General features: G+C 45.2%; 1 protein-coding gene across 5 annotated transcripts in view; it reads left to right on the plus strand.

Moving 5' to 3' along the window:
• Garnl3 (GTPase activating Rap/RanGAP domain like 3) overlaps positions 1-10,988 on the plus strand; it is a 131,139-nt gene extending 120,151 nt beyond the window's left edge. For all 5 annotated transcript variants that reach the window (XM_070013977.1, XM_070013970.1, XM_070014007.1 and 2 more), the window contains 5 exons: positions 747-865; positions 4,761-4,899; positions 6,471-6,686; positions 8,680-8,806; positions 10,254-10,988. In XM_070013977.1, coding sequence (XP_069870078.1) covers positions 747-865; positions 4,761-4,899; positions 6,471-6,686; positions 8,680-8,806; positions 10,254-10,431 — 779 coding nt within the window. In that variant the 3' untranslated portion in view covers positions 10,432-10,988. The remainder of the gene's footprint in view (positions 1-746; positions 866-4,760; positions 4,900-6,470; positions 6,687-8,679; positions 8,807-10,253) is intronic.
• Positions 10,989-12,030: the final 1,042 nt, after the last annotated feature.

The following is a 12,030-nucleotide window of genomic DNA, read 5'->3' on the forward strand; positions in this document are numbered from 1 at the left end:
GTCCCAGACACTCAAGGAGGTAAATAGGAAGATCAAAATTCAAGGCCAAACAAAAATGTTGACAAGACTTGGTACAGTGGCATGCACCTGTCATGCTAGCTATGTGGGAAGCAGCAATAGGATTGTGGTTCAGGCCAGCTGAAGCATAAACATGAGACCCCCCCATCTCAAGAGTAAAGCAAAAAAGGCAGGGGACATGACTCATATGGTAAAGCACTGGCTAAGGGCAAGGCCCTGAGTTCAAACCCCAGTACTGCAACAACAACAACAACAAAGAGTTAAAAAAAGAAAAGTTTCAGCCCCTTTGGGACCACAGGCCAGAGATTCATAAAGGAGTTCCAACCTGCTGGGGACACACGGCTGGAGTTTCCAGGCAAGATGGCATGCACCCAGGGAGAGGATGTGTAAAACATGGACTGGACAGTGGTGGGAGGGGAGAGGGTGGCCCATGGGATCTGGCCTGTGAGTAGCCAGGTCTGGTACTGGGGCTTCAGAGGGAGAAATGGCCATGTGAACTGAGGAGAGTACACACTGGAGGCAGATATTTAGCCACAAAGGAGGTACTCGGCCCATAGGAGTACAAGCCACCTCAGCACTGGGGTCCTGTCCATACAAGGAAGAGGAGAAGCATCAGAATAGGAGAGGTGGAAGCTTCTAGAGCACTGAGGGTAACGGTGAGCCAGTCATAGCCAGTCTGCAACCAGCAGGCCAGCAGGCCGGGCTGTGACCGGAATGTTCACTTGCAGTGTGCGCCTTCCCATACCTCCTGGCCTTTACCACCGACTCCATGGAGATCCGCCTAGTGGTGAACGGGAACCTGGTCCACACGGCCGTGGTGCCGCAGCTGCAGCTTGTGGCCTCCAGGGTGAGTAAAATGGGGATTTCACTTCTGTGTTGGGTTCAGGGGGCCCCAAAGCACTGTGAGATCTGAGGTGAGCATAGAATTGCCTCCCACCACGTCAGACCAATGGCAGCCGCACAGCTGCTGGGCCGCAGGGCCAGAGACGAAAGGCTGAGCAGTGACTGCCCAGGTTCTCCTGTGGCCTCCTCACGCTTCAAAACACTCGGATTTGGTAGATGTAGCCACTGGGTGCTAGTAGCTGATTGAGGGGCACTCAGTTGAAAAGACACCCCTCCCACACTGAGCCAGTTATTTATGTCATTGTCACATGAAGACAGTCTGAGTCTAGAAAAGTAGGAGCCCTTTCGTTCTTGGCCACTTTCTAGGCCCAATTTAAGTTTGTGCCTGTAAACATGGCTCATAGATTCTTCCATGTCTCAGAGGGATACAGGAATGCAGATAGCATCCCAAGATGTTGTCCATTGCTGCCACACAGTCCCACAGCCTTCATTCCAGTCCCTGCCCACAGTTGGCTCCCTGAACATCTCTGTGCCTGCCAGGCTAAGCTGGGACCTATACCCTTGTGGCACTTTGTGTGTGTGTGTGTGTGTGTGTGTGTGTGTGTGTGTGTGTACGCGTGTGCACACATGTGCGTACATTTGCACCTGTCCTAGGGCTTCAACTAAGGGCCTGGGCACTGTCCCTTAGCTTTTCTGTTTAATGAGAGTGCTCTACCACTTAAGCCACAGCTCTACTTCTGAATTTGTGGTGGTTAATTGGAGATAAAAGTCTCATGGGCTTTCCTGCCCAGGCTGGCTTCAAACTGTGATGTGCAGATCTCAGCCTTCTGAGTAGTGAGAAATCAGGTATAAGCCACTGGCACCCAGCTTCTGTGGTACTTTTTCTGGGCCATGGGCACTGTTCCTCAGCTCTTTAAGCCAGAGCACCACTTCTGGTTTTCTGGGGGTTAATTGGAGGTAAGAGTCTGCCAGGCTGGCTTCTAACCTTAGTCCTCACATTTCAGCCTTCTCAGTACAGGCATGAGCTACCAATGCCTGGCCTGCAGCACTTCTCAAATTTTTTCTAGTATTATTATATAGATGATGTACAGAGGAGTTATACTTATTTAAGTTGGTTAGAGAGTACATTTCTTTCTAGAGAATGTCACCCCGTCCCTCATTCATTCCCAGTTTCTCCCTCCCATCCCCACCTACAAGTTGTATAGTTCATTTTCAACACAGTGGTGAGTGCCACTGCTGCATTTGTTCACCTTCTGTCCCTCCCAAATACAGATAAATAACAGGACAAAACAAAAAGAAAATAAAAACCTATTGTTTCTATTCTGGAGTTCATTTTGATAAATATTATTTTATATGATTAGAGGCAAATAGGCATTGCACCTTCGTATTCCTCCCCTAAGAGTATCCCCCTTTGGTCTCACTGTGTGTGAATGCCTAGTCCTGTATAATTTTATCATGATCCAGTGTATTTAGATCTAGCTTCCATGTATGAGAGAAAACATGGCTATTTGTGTCTCTGAGCTTGGCTTATTTGTGTCTCTGAGCTTGGCTTACCTCACTTAACATGGTTTGTTCTAGGTCCATCCATTTTCCTGCAAATATCGCAATATTCTTTTTAATGACTGTGTAAAGTTCCATTGTGTATAGGTACTACATTTTTTGCATCCACTCATCTATTGTAGAGCATCTAGGTTGTTTCCATAACTTGGCTATTGTGAATAGTGCAGCAGTGAACATGGATGTGCAGGTGTCTTTACCATATCTTGACTTGTGATGCTCTGGGCAGATGCCCAGGAGTGGTATGGCTGGGTGATAGGGAAATTCTATGTTTAGTTTTTTGAGGAACCTTGAGACTGCTGTCTAGAGTGGTTGTACTAGTTTACATTCCCACCAACAATGTATTAGGGTTCCTTTTATCCCACATCCTCTCCAGCATTCATTGTTGTTTGAATTCACAATGTTGGTTAATCTAACTGGAGTTAGATAGAATCTCAGAGTTGTTTTGATTTGTATTTCCTTTATAGCCAGAAATGATAAGCATTTCTTCATATGTTTCTTTGCCATTCTTCTGAGAAGTCTCTCCTTCACTCCTTTGCCCATTTAGTAATTGGTTTACTAGTTTGGGAGGGGTTAGTTTCTTGAGCTCTTTGTATATTTTGGATATCAGGCCTTTGTCAGATATATTGCTGGTAAAGATCTTCTTCCAGTCTGTTGTCTGTCTTCCTAGTTTAGTAATTATGTCCTTGTTGTGCAGAAACCTTTTGTTTTGATGTCATCCCATTTGTCAAGTCTCTCTCCTATCTACTGTGCCACGAGGACTCTTTTCAAGAAGTTTCTGCCCATGTGTGGCACTTTTTGATCCTGTCACTGATCACACTTGGTGGATGGTGGCTGTTTATGTGTCACCTCCCTACCTCACCATAGCCATGAGAGCAGGGCCCAAGCTGCCTTAGTCACCAACAGCACCAACAGTGTGTGCTGCCAGTGCCCAGCCCCCAATGTTGGAGGAAGTGTGCATACGCATGTCCATGTGCATGTATGTGTGTTAGTTGATTAAATATTTTGCTGATAGTTTTCAGTTTACAAATAGTAGTATACAGTGCTCTTTATCACAAAATATTAGCCAGCTAGTTCTCACAAAATGCTTTTGTTAATTTTTGCCAATCCCTGCTATTCACAGCAAACCTATAGCAGTAATCCCACCATGATTTTACAGTGGGATGGTATTCAACCCACTCATTCTTTTTCCAGTAAGTTTAGTATCAAAGAATGTAATGTATAGTCACACATTATATTGCTATACTATTAAACTATCATATAGTTTAATACACAGTAATGTTAATATGCTAACAGTGGTTTAATAGGCTGTTACATTAATGGAAAAAGCAATCAGTCATTACACTAGGACTTATTGCAGCTTCAGCACTAGATTCAACACACTTTTAATTTTCATTGGCAATATCTTCATTTTTTTCCCAGTACCAGGGCTTGAACTCAGAGCCTTGAGCTCTTGCTTGTCTTGCTTGCTCACAGATGTAGCTCAATCACTTGAGCCATCCAGCCAGCTAGATTTTTGTTGGTTAATTAGAAATAGAGTATCCCATTTTCTGCCCAGGCTGGCTTTGAACCACAGTTCTCCAGGTCTCAGCCTCTTGAGTAGTTGGGATTACAGTTGTGAGCTATCGGTGCCTGGCTTTAGTCACTTTAACTTTAGACAAAATAATCAAGCTCTGATTTGCATCACTTTCCATTTTCTGTGGCATAAATAGTCCACTGTGGTTAGTGTCCTGTCTCCAGTGCTGTGCTCAGAGAGTGGAGTTAGGACAAGCAGAATAGTAGCCTCCAGGAATGTCTCCAGTGAACACAAGCTCTCGATAACAGAAACCACAGATAACAGTAATATGGTGAAATAATTAGGAATGGCTGGATTTTAGCATTGAATACCTTTTAACATATAAGTGTCTGCCATTTAAGTTTTTTAATGGATGGCCTGCAAAAATTTCTGACAGGTGGCTCTTGAGAGTCATACTCAGAATCCTACTACTACCCTTGTCACCAAAATCAGCACATATAGGGTGCGGGAGTGTTTGCTGCATCAGTGAATGAATGAGCCATTTCTTACCTGTAGTCCTCAGGGACTCTGGGTATGTGACACATTGGTGTCTGCCAGAGTAGGGGAGGTCAACAGGTACATCAGGAAAGGGGGTGGGGAACTGGACCATCAGGAGAGGCTGGCTGCACAGGGAAACCTCTGGAAGCCACCCCAGCACAAGGTACTATACTGCAACCTCCCAGGAGGGCAGGAGGTCGCAGACCAGCCTGGACCAATCAGAGGCTGGGGAGTGGTGCAGGAAGCAGGGATGCCAGGCAGCTCGGTGACACTTCCTCTCTCCTTCCAGTCGGACATATACTTCACAGCGGCCGCAGCTGTGCCCGAGGCTTCATCTGGAGGCAGCTCCAAGGGGGCCAGTGCCCACAGTTCTCCTCAGACACCCCCAGGCCGAGACACTCCAGTCTTTCCTTCTTCCCTGGGGGAAGGTGAAGTCCACTTTTACTCTCCTTACTAATTTGATCCTTTTGGATTTCTCTGGTTTACTGTCAAATATCTACACATGTGATCACTGCCTAAGAAATTACTATTTAAAGCCATTTTTTTTTAAAAATGGGATTGGAAATATGGCTTAGTTGGTAGAGGTGACAGCCAATGAGAGAAAGTATACTGAATTTATAATTTATTATTAGGTATTAATCTGAATTGATTATATACTTAAACCTGACTTACAAGCTAAGAGACTACCTAGGAGGAGAAGGACAGGGAAAATAGAAAAACAGAGTGCATAACTCTGTAACACATTGTATGTATATATGAGAGCAGCTCAGCTATAGATAGATAGATAGATAAATAGATAGATAGATAGATAGATAGATAGATAGATAGATAGATAGATAGATAGATAGATAGTAGGGGGATGGGGAAAGAGAAATAGGCCTCATAGATGAGTGGGATCTAGCCAGAGGGTGTTGTGCTGGCTAGGAGGATAAAGGATGTTAACTTCTATCCAAATAGATTATTTGTAACTAAGAAAATAGAACAAGGAAACCTGTCAGGAATGCTATTTTTAGAGACAGCAAGAAGTGATTGGAATAATATATAGAAATAAAAATCTTGTGATTTAAAAAAATTCAGTTATGAGAAATATTTCAGTGGGGATAAGGGGGATCAAAGATTTGAGAGCATCCAGTTTGGTTATTTCCTTCAGGGAGGTTAATTATAGTGGGTTTTACTGATGGGTGTGGTGGTACACACTTATAATCCCAGCACTTGGAAAGGTTTCTTTGCAGTTTTTAGAGGGTTTGTTTTTATGTGTGTGCTGGTATTGGAGCTGGACCTCAGGGCCTCATGCTTTTGTTTGCCTTTTTTTGTTCAAAGTTGACATTCTACCACTTGAGCCACACCTCCACTTCTGGCTTTTTGCTGGTTAATTGGAGATGAGTCTTGTCGGATTTTTCTGCCCTGGCTGGTTTTGAACTGCAGTCCTCAGATCTCAGCCTCCTGAGTAGCCACCAGCACCTGGCTAACACGAGAGAGGTTAAGGAAGATGAATCCAGCTCCAGGCCAGCCTGGGATACATAGTAAGGCTATCTCAAAACAACAAAAAATTGTAAAGTCCATTTTACAACTAACAGTACATAGGTACTGCAAGGCCGTGGCATTGCACTGCATACCCTGTTCTCCCTGTGGGTAGCTTTGCCTGTGAACTTCAGCAGCCTTGCGTGGTTCCTGCCTGCTGGCTGTGAACAGTTTGGAGTTGCACAACTTCTCTCCACACCAGTTGCCTTTGTCACTCACCATTAAGATAACTCCAGGACTCTAGACAGCTTTTTTTTCTTATCTGGCCTATTTCCTGTGCAAGCATAAGTAGTGAACACATTTTACCTAACTTGCCCTGACACAACACAGACCTATCACACACTCATGTAAGACCAGGGAGATCAGCATGAAACATAAAATCTTCCTTCAGGCTAATGATATTGAGGAATAAGAAGTTATTCTCTTGTAAATAACCTGGGCCTAAAGTTCTGATGTTCTTTTCTTAATTGTGTTTCAGGTGAAATTCAGTCTAAAAATCTGTACAAGATCCCACTTAGAAACCTTGTGGGCAGAAGCATCGAACGACCGCTGAAATCGCCCTTGGTCTCCAAGGTCATCACCCCGCCCACTTCCATAGGCCTTGGCATTGCTGCCATTCCTGTCACACACTCTTTGTCCCTGTCTCGAATGGAGATTAAAGAAATAGCAAGCAGGACCCGAAGGGAACTGCTAGGTAATAGCTTTTTTCCTTTTTTTTTTTTTCTTTTGTGACTGTAGTGGGGCTTACACTCAGGGCTTGGGTGCTGTCCCTTACCTTTTCTGCTTAAGGCTGGTGCTCTACCACTTGAGTCAAGCTCCACTTTTGGCTTTTTGGTAGTTAATTGGAGATAAGTCTCATGGACTTTCCTCCCTGGGCTAGCTTGTAACCTTGATCCTCAGATCTCAGCCTCCTGAGTAACTAGGATTACAGATGTGAGTCATCAGTACCTGGTGGTAACAGCTTTCAGTGTTTATGTTATCAGATTTGTAAATAGAATAGCTGATTATAAATAGTTTATATATAGTATAAATTATGGTACAAGTTATAGTACATCTACACCAAGGAATTCCTTATCATTTGCCGCCAACAACTATTAGCACAGAAAGCTACTCAAGCCATGTTTAAAAGGGAAACAAAAGCTTATAAAATACTAGTCTGGAGTATACAAAGTTTTTAAATAGAAGTATGTATCTGAGAATCTAAGAAAGTATTAGAAGTTACAGCTTGTAGTTTTCAGACATTTGATATTGGTCAGCCGAAGGCAGGAATCTGCCACATCTTTATAACTACGTCCCAGCCCACTTGTCACTTCCCACAGCCTCTTGCTATGGTCGGGCCTGTGGGGCTATCCAGAGGCAAGGTATACCCCTGCAGTACAGATGGAGACCAGACCAGAGAAGCATCAAGCACTGTGGGCATCATCAGAAGCCTAGACAGTTTCATAAGCATTTTTTGTTGTTGTTGTTGTTGGTCATGGGGCCTGGGCACTGTCCCTCAGCTCTTCAGCTCAAGGTAGCGCTCTACCACTTGAGCTACAGCGCCACTTCCAGCTTTTTCTGCTTATATGGTGCTGAGGAATCGAACCCAGGGCCTCAAGAATGCAAGGCATGGGCTGGGAAGGTGACTCAGTGGTAGAGCGCTTGCCTTGCATGCATGAGGCCCTGGGTTCGATTCCTCAGCACCACATAAGCAAAAAAGAAAAAAGCCAGAAGTGGCGCTGTGACTAAGTGGTAGAGCGCCCAGGCCCAGAGTTCAGGCCCCACGACCAGACCCAAAAAAAAAAAAAAGAATGCAAGGCATATACTTTACCACTGAGCCACCTTCCCAGCCCCTCATAAACTTTTTGGAAAGAAAATAAATAGGAAGTATTTATTTACAGGTTAAACCAGTAAGAACTGGTTTGCAAAATTGTATTGGGGGGGCTGGGAAGGTGGCTCAGTGGTAGAGCACTTGCCTTGCATGCCTGAGGCCCTGGGTTCGATTCCTCAGCACCACATAAGCAAAAAGAAAAAAGCCGGAAGTGGCGCTGTGGCTCAAGTGGTAGAGCACTAGCCTTGAGCTGAAGAGCTGAGGGACAACACCCAGGCCCAGAGTTCAGGCCCCACGACTGGACCCCCCCCCCAAAAAAAAAATTGCATTGGGATCTGCAGGATAAAAGTAGCAGGACATCAGCTTTAGCACATCTCTGACTGCAGTAATGTCTTTGGAACAACTGAAGGAGGGGACTCGGCTCACCCAATAGGGTAGACTTAACACTGATGGAGCAGTTTTCAAAGTTGGTGTCTTACACTGTTTGTAAAATATGAACATTCCTATTTTCAGTCTGTTCTTCTATGTGAAAGCTCTATCTGTGGACCACGATTTTACATATTGTGCTTTTCAGAAACTGCACCTTGAAGAATGACAATCACTAGCCACAGGACTGTGGGACTGTCTCCTTGTAGGACTTCCGAGTCTGAGGGTAGGGGTGGCATTAGAGCAATGCAAACATGCTCTATGATCATAAGGGATGAAAAGAACCTTCCAGCAATAAGGAAGCTACATTTGGAATTAGATATTCCATCATTTTCTTGACTCTGACCCAACTATACCAATATGCCGTAGGACTAAGGGTTTTTTTTTTCTACTTCCATGGCAGCATCATGGTAATGACAGGCTGACCTGTGATATCTCCCCTGTAATCCAGGTCTCTGCGACGAAGGCGGGCCCAGGTCAGAAGGAACACCAAGGGCCAAATCAAAAGCCCGGAAGCGGTTAGAAGAAAGCCAAGGAGGCGCCAAAGCAGAGACAGTGAGATCAACTAGCAATGACAGGTAAAGGCAGTGTCGCCCCTGCCCAGAGGGTGCCCTGTGGGTACCATACCTGTGCACAGAATGCCCTTTGACCCCACCACACAGGGTCAGCATCCAGTTCCTCTTAAGATCCCCAGAGGGCACAGCTGCCAGGATGGAGTCTCCGCAAGTGGGGCCTCGACAAGGGGTCCCTAACAAGTGGGGCTCCTCACTAGCAATCAAGCAAACACTGAGAGAGGGAGGGGTAATTCAGTAGAAGAACACTTGCGTATGAGCAAGGCCATGGGTTGGTCCCCAGCACTCCAAAAACAAAAAATATAGTAATAAGAGATTTTACATTTTTTTCTGTCAGGTGTGGGGCTTGAACTCAGGGCCAGGGCTCTGTCCCTGAGCTCTTTTGCTCAAGGCTAGCACTCTACCACTTTGAGCTACAGTGTCACTTCCAGTTTTCTGGTGGTTAATTGGAGATAAAAGTCTCACAGACTTTCCTGCCTGGGCTGGCTTTGAACTGTGCCTCAGATCTCAGCCTCCTGAGTAGCTAGGATTACAGATGTGAGCCACCAGCACCTGAGTAGCTAAGATTACAGGCATGAGCTACCAGCACCCAGTGAGATTGTAATTTTTTTGTCTCAGAAATTTGATAGATTTAAAAAACTATTAAGAGTGCAGGGAAAGCGAAGCTGCCCAGTCCTACAGGGCATGTGAACAAGCTCAGCATCACTGAGTGGACACTGGCTGTCCTTCAGTAGTGCCATGCATGCTCCTTGGGATGGTACTTCATTCACTCAGCACTCATTTGATGAACCCAGCCCTGAGCCGAGAGCTGACACAGGAGACAACCAACCCCTCTCTGCCTCTGGCGGGTTCACAGGCCAGTGGAGACGGCCAACCGGAGCCTAAGCAGTGACTGAAGGGCTAGCAGGCAGGTGGGGAGGAATGCCACCCATCCTACACCTCAGACACCAGGAAAGGCTGAGCCCTGTGTAAGACCAGTAAACACAAACCTCCAAGAACAGTCCTTGCTTCAGCCCAAGCTAGATGACACGCGACTTCACATCCTAGAGAGAAGCAGGCAGTCACCCTTACGGAGAGACAAGTTAAAACCTCAGTGGCAGGTAGATGTCCATTTTGATAGGGGATCAAGAAAAGTGTTTAAGGAAATGGCATGGAACCAGGCTTAGAGTGCATGTAAGGATTTATGGGAATAATTCCTATGACATCCAGAGCCTGCAGCCAGAGTGGTATGGTCAGAGAGAAGGAGAGAGGCAAGGAAGCAACCTCATGTGCCCGTGCTGTCTGCCTGCAGGCCCTGTGCTGGGAAGGGGCTTCCTGCACTCCCTCACCTCCCCATCATGGAGGGGGTGCAGATAAAGCTGATGAGCCCAGATGAGCTGGACGCTGCAGACAGGAGAGGCCTAGTCCCAGGGTGTCCCCAGGACGCCTTGACAATAACACTTTTCTCTTTCAGAATCCCATCAGGCACCTTGGAAAGTCCTTGGACTTCGGAAGCCAATCCCGACAGGCATTTCCACTCGGCAGGCTCAGACCAAGATGCTGTGGTAGACAGAGAGGGCGACCCTGCCTCGGCCAGCAGCCTCTTCCAGCTCATAGCTTCCTCTGATGAAGACGTTATTGACTTGAAGTAGAGTCCACACTTCATCTGCATCCTTAGTTTTCTTATGGAAGTTTATACTCTTTAAGCAGTTTTAACATCATCTCTCAACAAAACGTGGCTCTCAGCCTGTCAGTGATCTATTGGACCAAACCTTGTGTACCCTTGGCCAGTTTGGGTCACTCTCCAGTGTCCGGTGCCATCTTTCCTGACCTTTGTTTTTTTTTTCCATTAAGGAACCATCAGTTTCCTTGTAATAAAGGTGGTAGATTTCATTGAAGTTTTAGATCGAAACTTTGAATAAATCAAAAATCTTCATTCTTATTTACTGCAACCTTCTCATATTTTATATACTTAGGTGGGAAATTATTATTTTCATTACAAATTTGATTTGTGTCACACAATGTCTTCTTTTATAAAGAAAAGCCATTGCGTTTAAACTTTATTATCAGTAAGTTTTCTTTCTGCACTTTGGCCCCTGTTACTGTTTGACTTCACTGTGATGGAAAACTCGCTCTGCTTCTACCTGTGGACTCGAGGGGGATGAGTGAATGCCTGGGTTGCAGAGGGTCCTCTTCCTCCTCTGTCTCTTGAAAAATAATAAGGCAAGGGAACTTGTCAGTCTGAAGAGTATGTTGTCTGGTTTTGTTACTTTGAGATCATATGACCAAACAATTACCCTAATATTCCATGTCCCCACTTTCCCCAGCTCCATCCTCAGGGAAGAAATGGCAGGGGGTAGGGGGAAGAATGGGGGACCATAAATGCAATAATGAATGTGAGCCTCTGGCTGGATTAAAGTAGAAAAATCTAGCTTCTAGTGAAACTGGCTCAAGTGGTAGAATGCCAGCCTTGGGTGGAAAAAGCCAAGCATGAATATGAGTCTCTGAGTTCAAACTCCAGTAGAAAGAAAAGGAAAGGAAGGAGAAAGGAAGTAAAGGATAGAAAATCTAGCTTCACTGACATTATTTGTAAAAAGTGAGCATCATTTACCCTTATTAGTTGATTCCATTTTATTATACCTCTTCTTGCCTATACTTCTCTCTGGAAAGCAATTCAGTAATGTGCCCCCCTGAGAAGCTCTGAAGAATTCTTCTGCAAGCCTGTAAGTGAATAGACTACTCGGTAGGACCTTGACCTCATGGGTTTGCAGACATCCAGGTCCTCCTTCCTGGTGGTCCTTGCACATTTGGGGGAGGATGCTCCTCTCTACCTTTTTCACACAGTTCAGCATGACACAACCAGGCTAAAGGTGCTTGGTTCCTTTGTAGCATAAGTAAAAGAAGCAATGATGTGTGCCTTAGATGTTCCCAGGTGAACTGTTTATGACCCAACATGGCTTCTCATGTTTGTAGAGTTAGCATTCACATCTTGGTGCTTGTTAGATCCTTTTCACATATGAGGACCCCAAAGTCAACAAGACACCATCTCACCAACAGTTTTGCAAAATTAAGTTAATTATTCTGCTTTTCAAGGGAACTGAGGCTTAGAAAGAGGCCATGATTTGAACTTTTGAGTTCTCTGACCCCAGAAAACTCCCTCACAGAGCCTGGTATCTGTTGGAACTGTTCGGCATTTTTCATGTTTAACTAGTAAGCTTCATGAGCTTGTCTCCTTGTCTTTCCTGTCACCA

This window comes from Dipodomys merriami, unplaced genomic scaffold, assembly GCF_024711535.1.
Source record: "Dipodomys merriami isolate MVZ:Mamm:240054 unplaced genomic scaffold, mDipMer1.0.p SCAF_11, whole genome shotgun sequence".
In the NCBI taxonomy this organism is placed as follows: Eukaryota; Metazoa; Chordata; class Mammalia; order Rodentia; family Heteromyidae; genus Dipodomys; species Dipodomys merriami.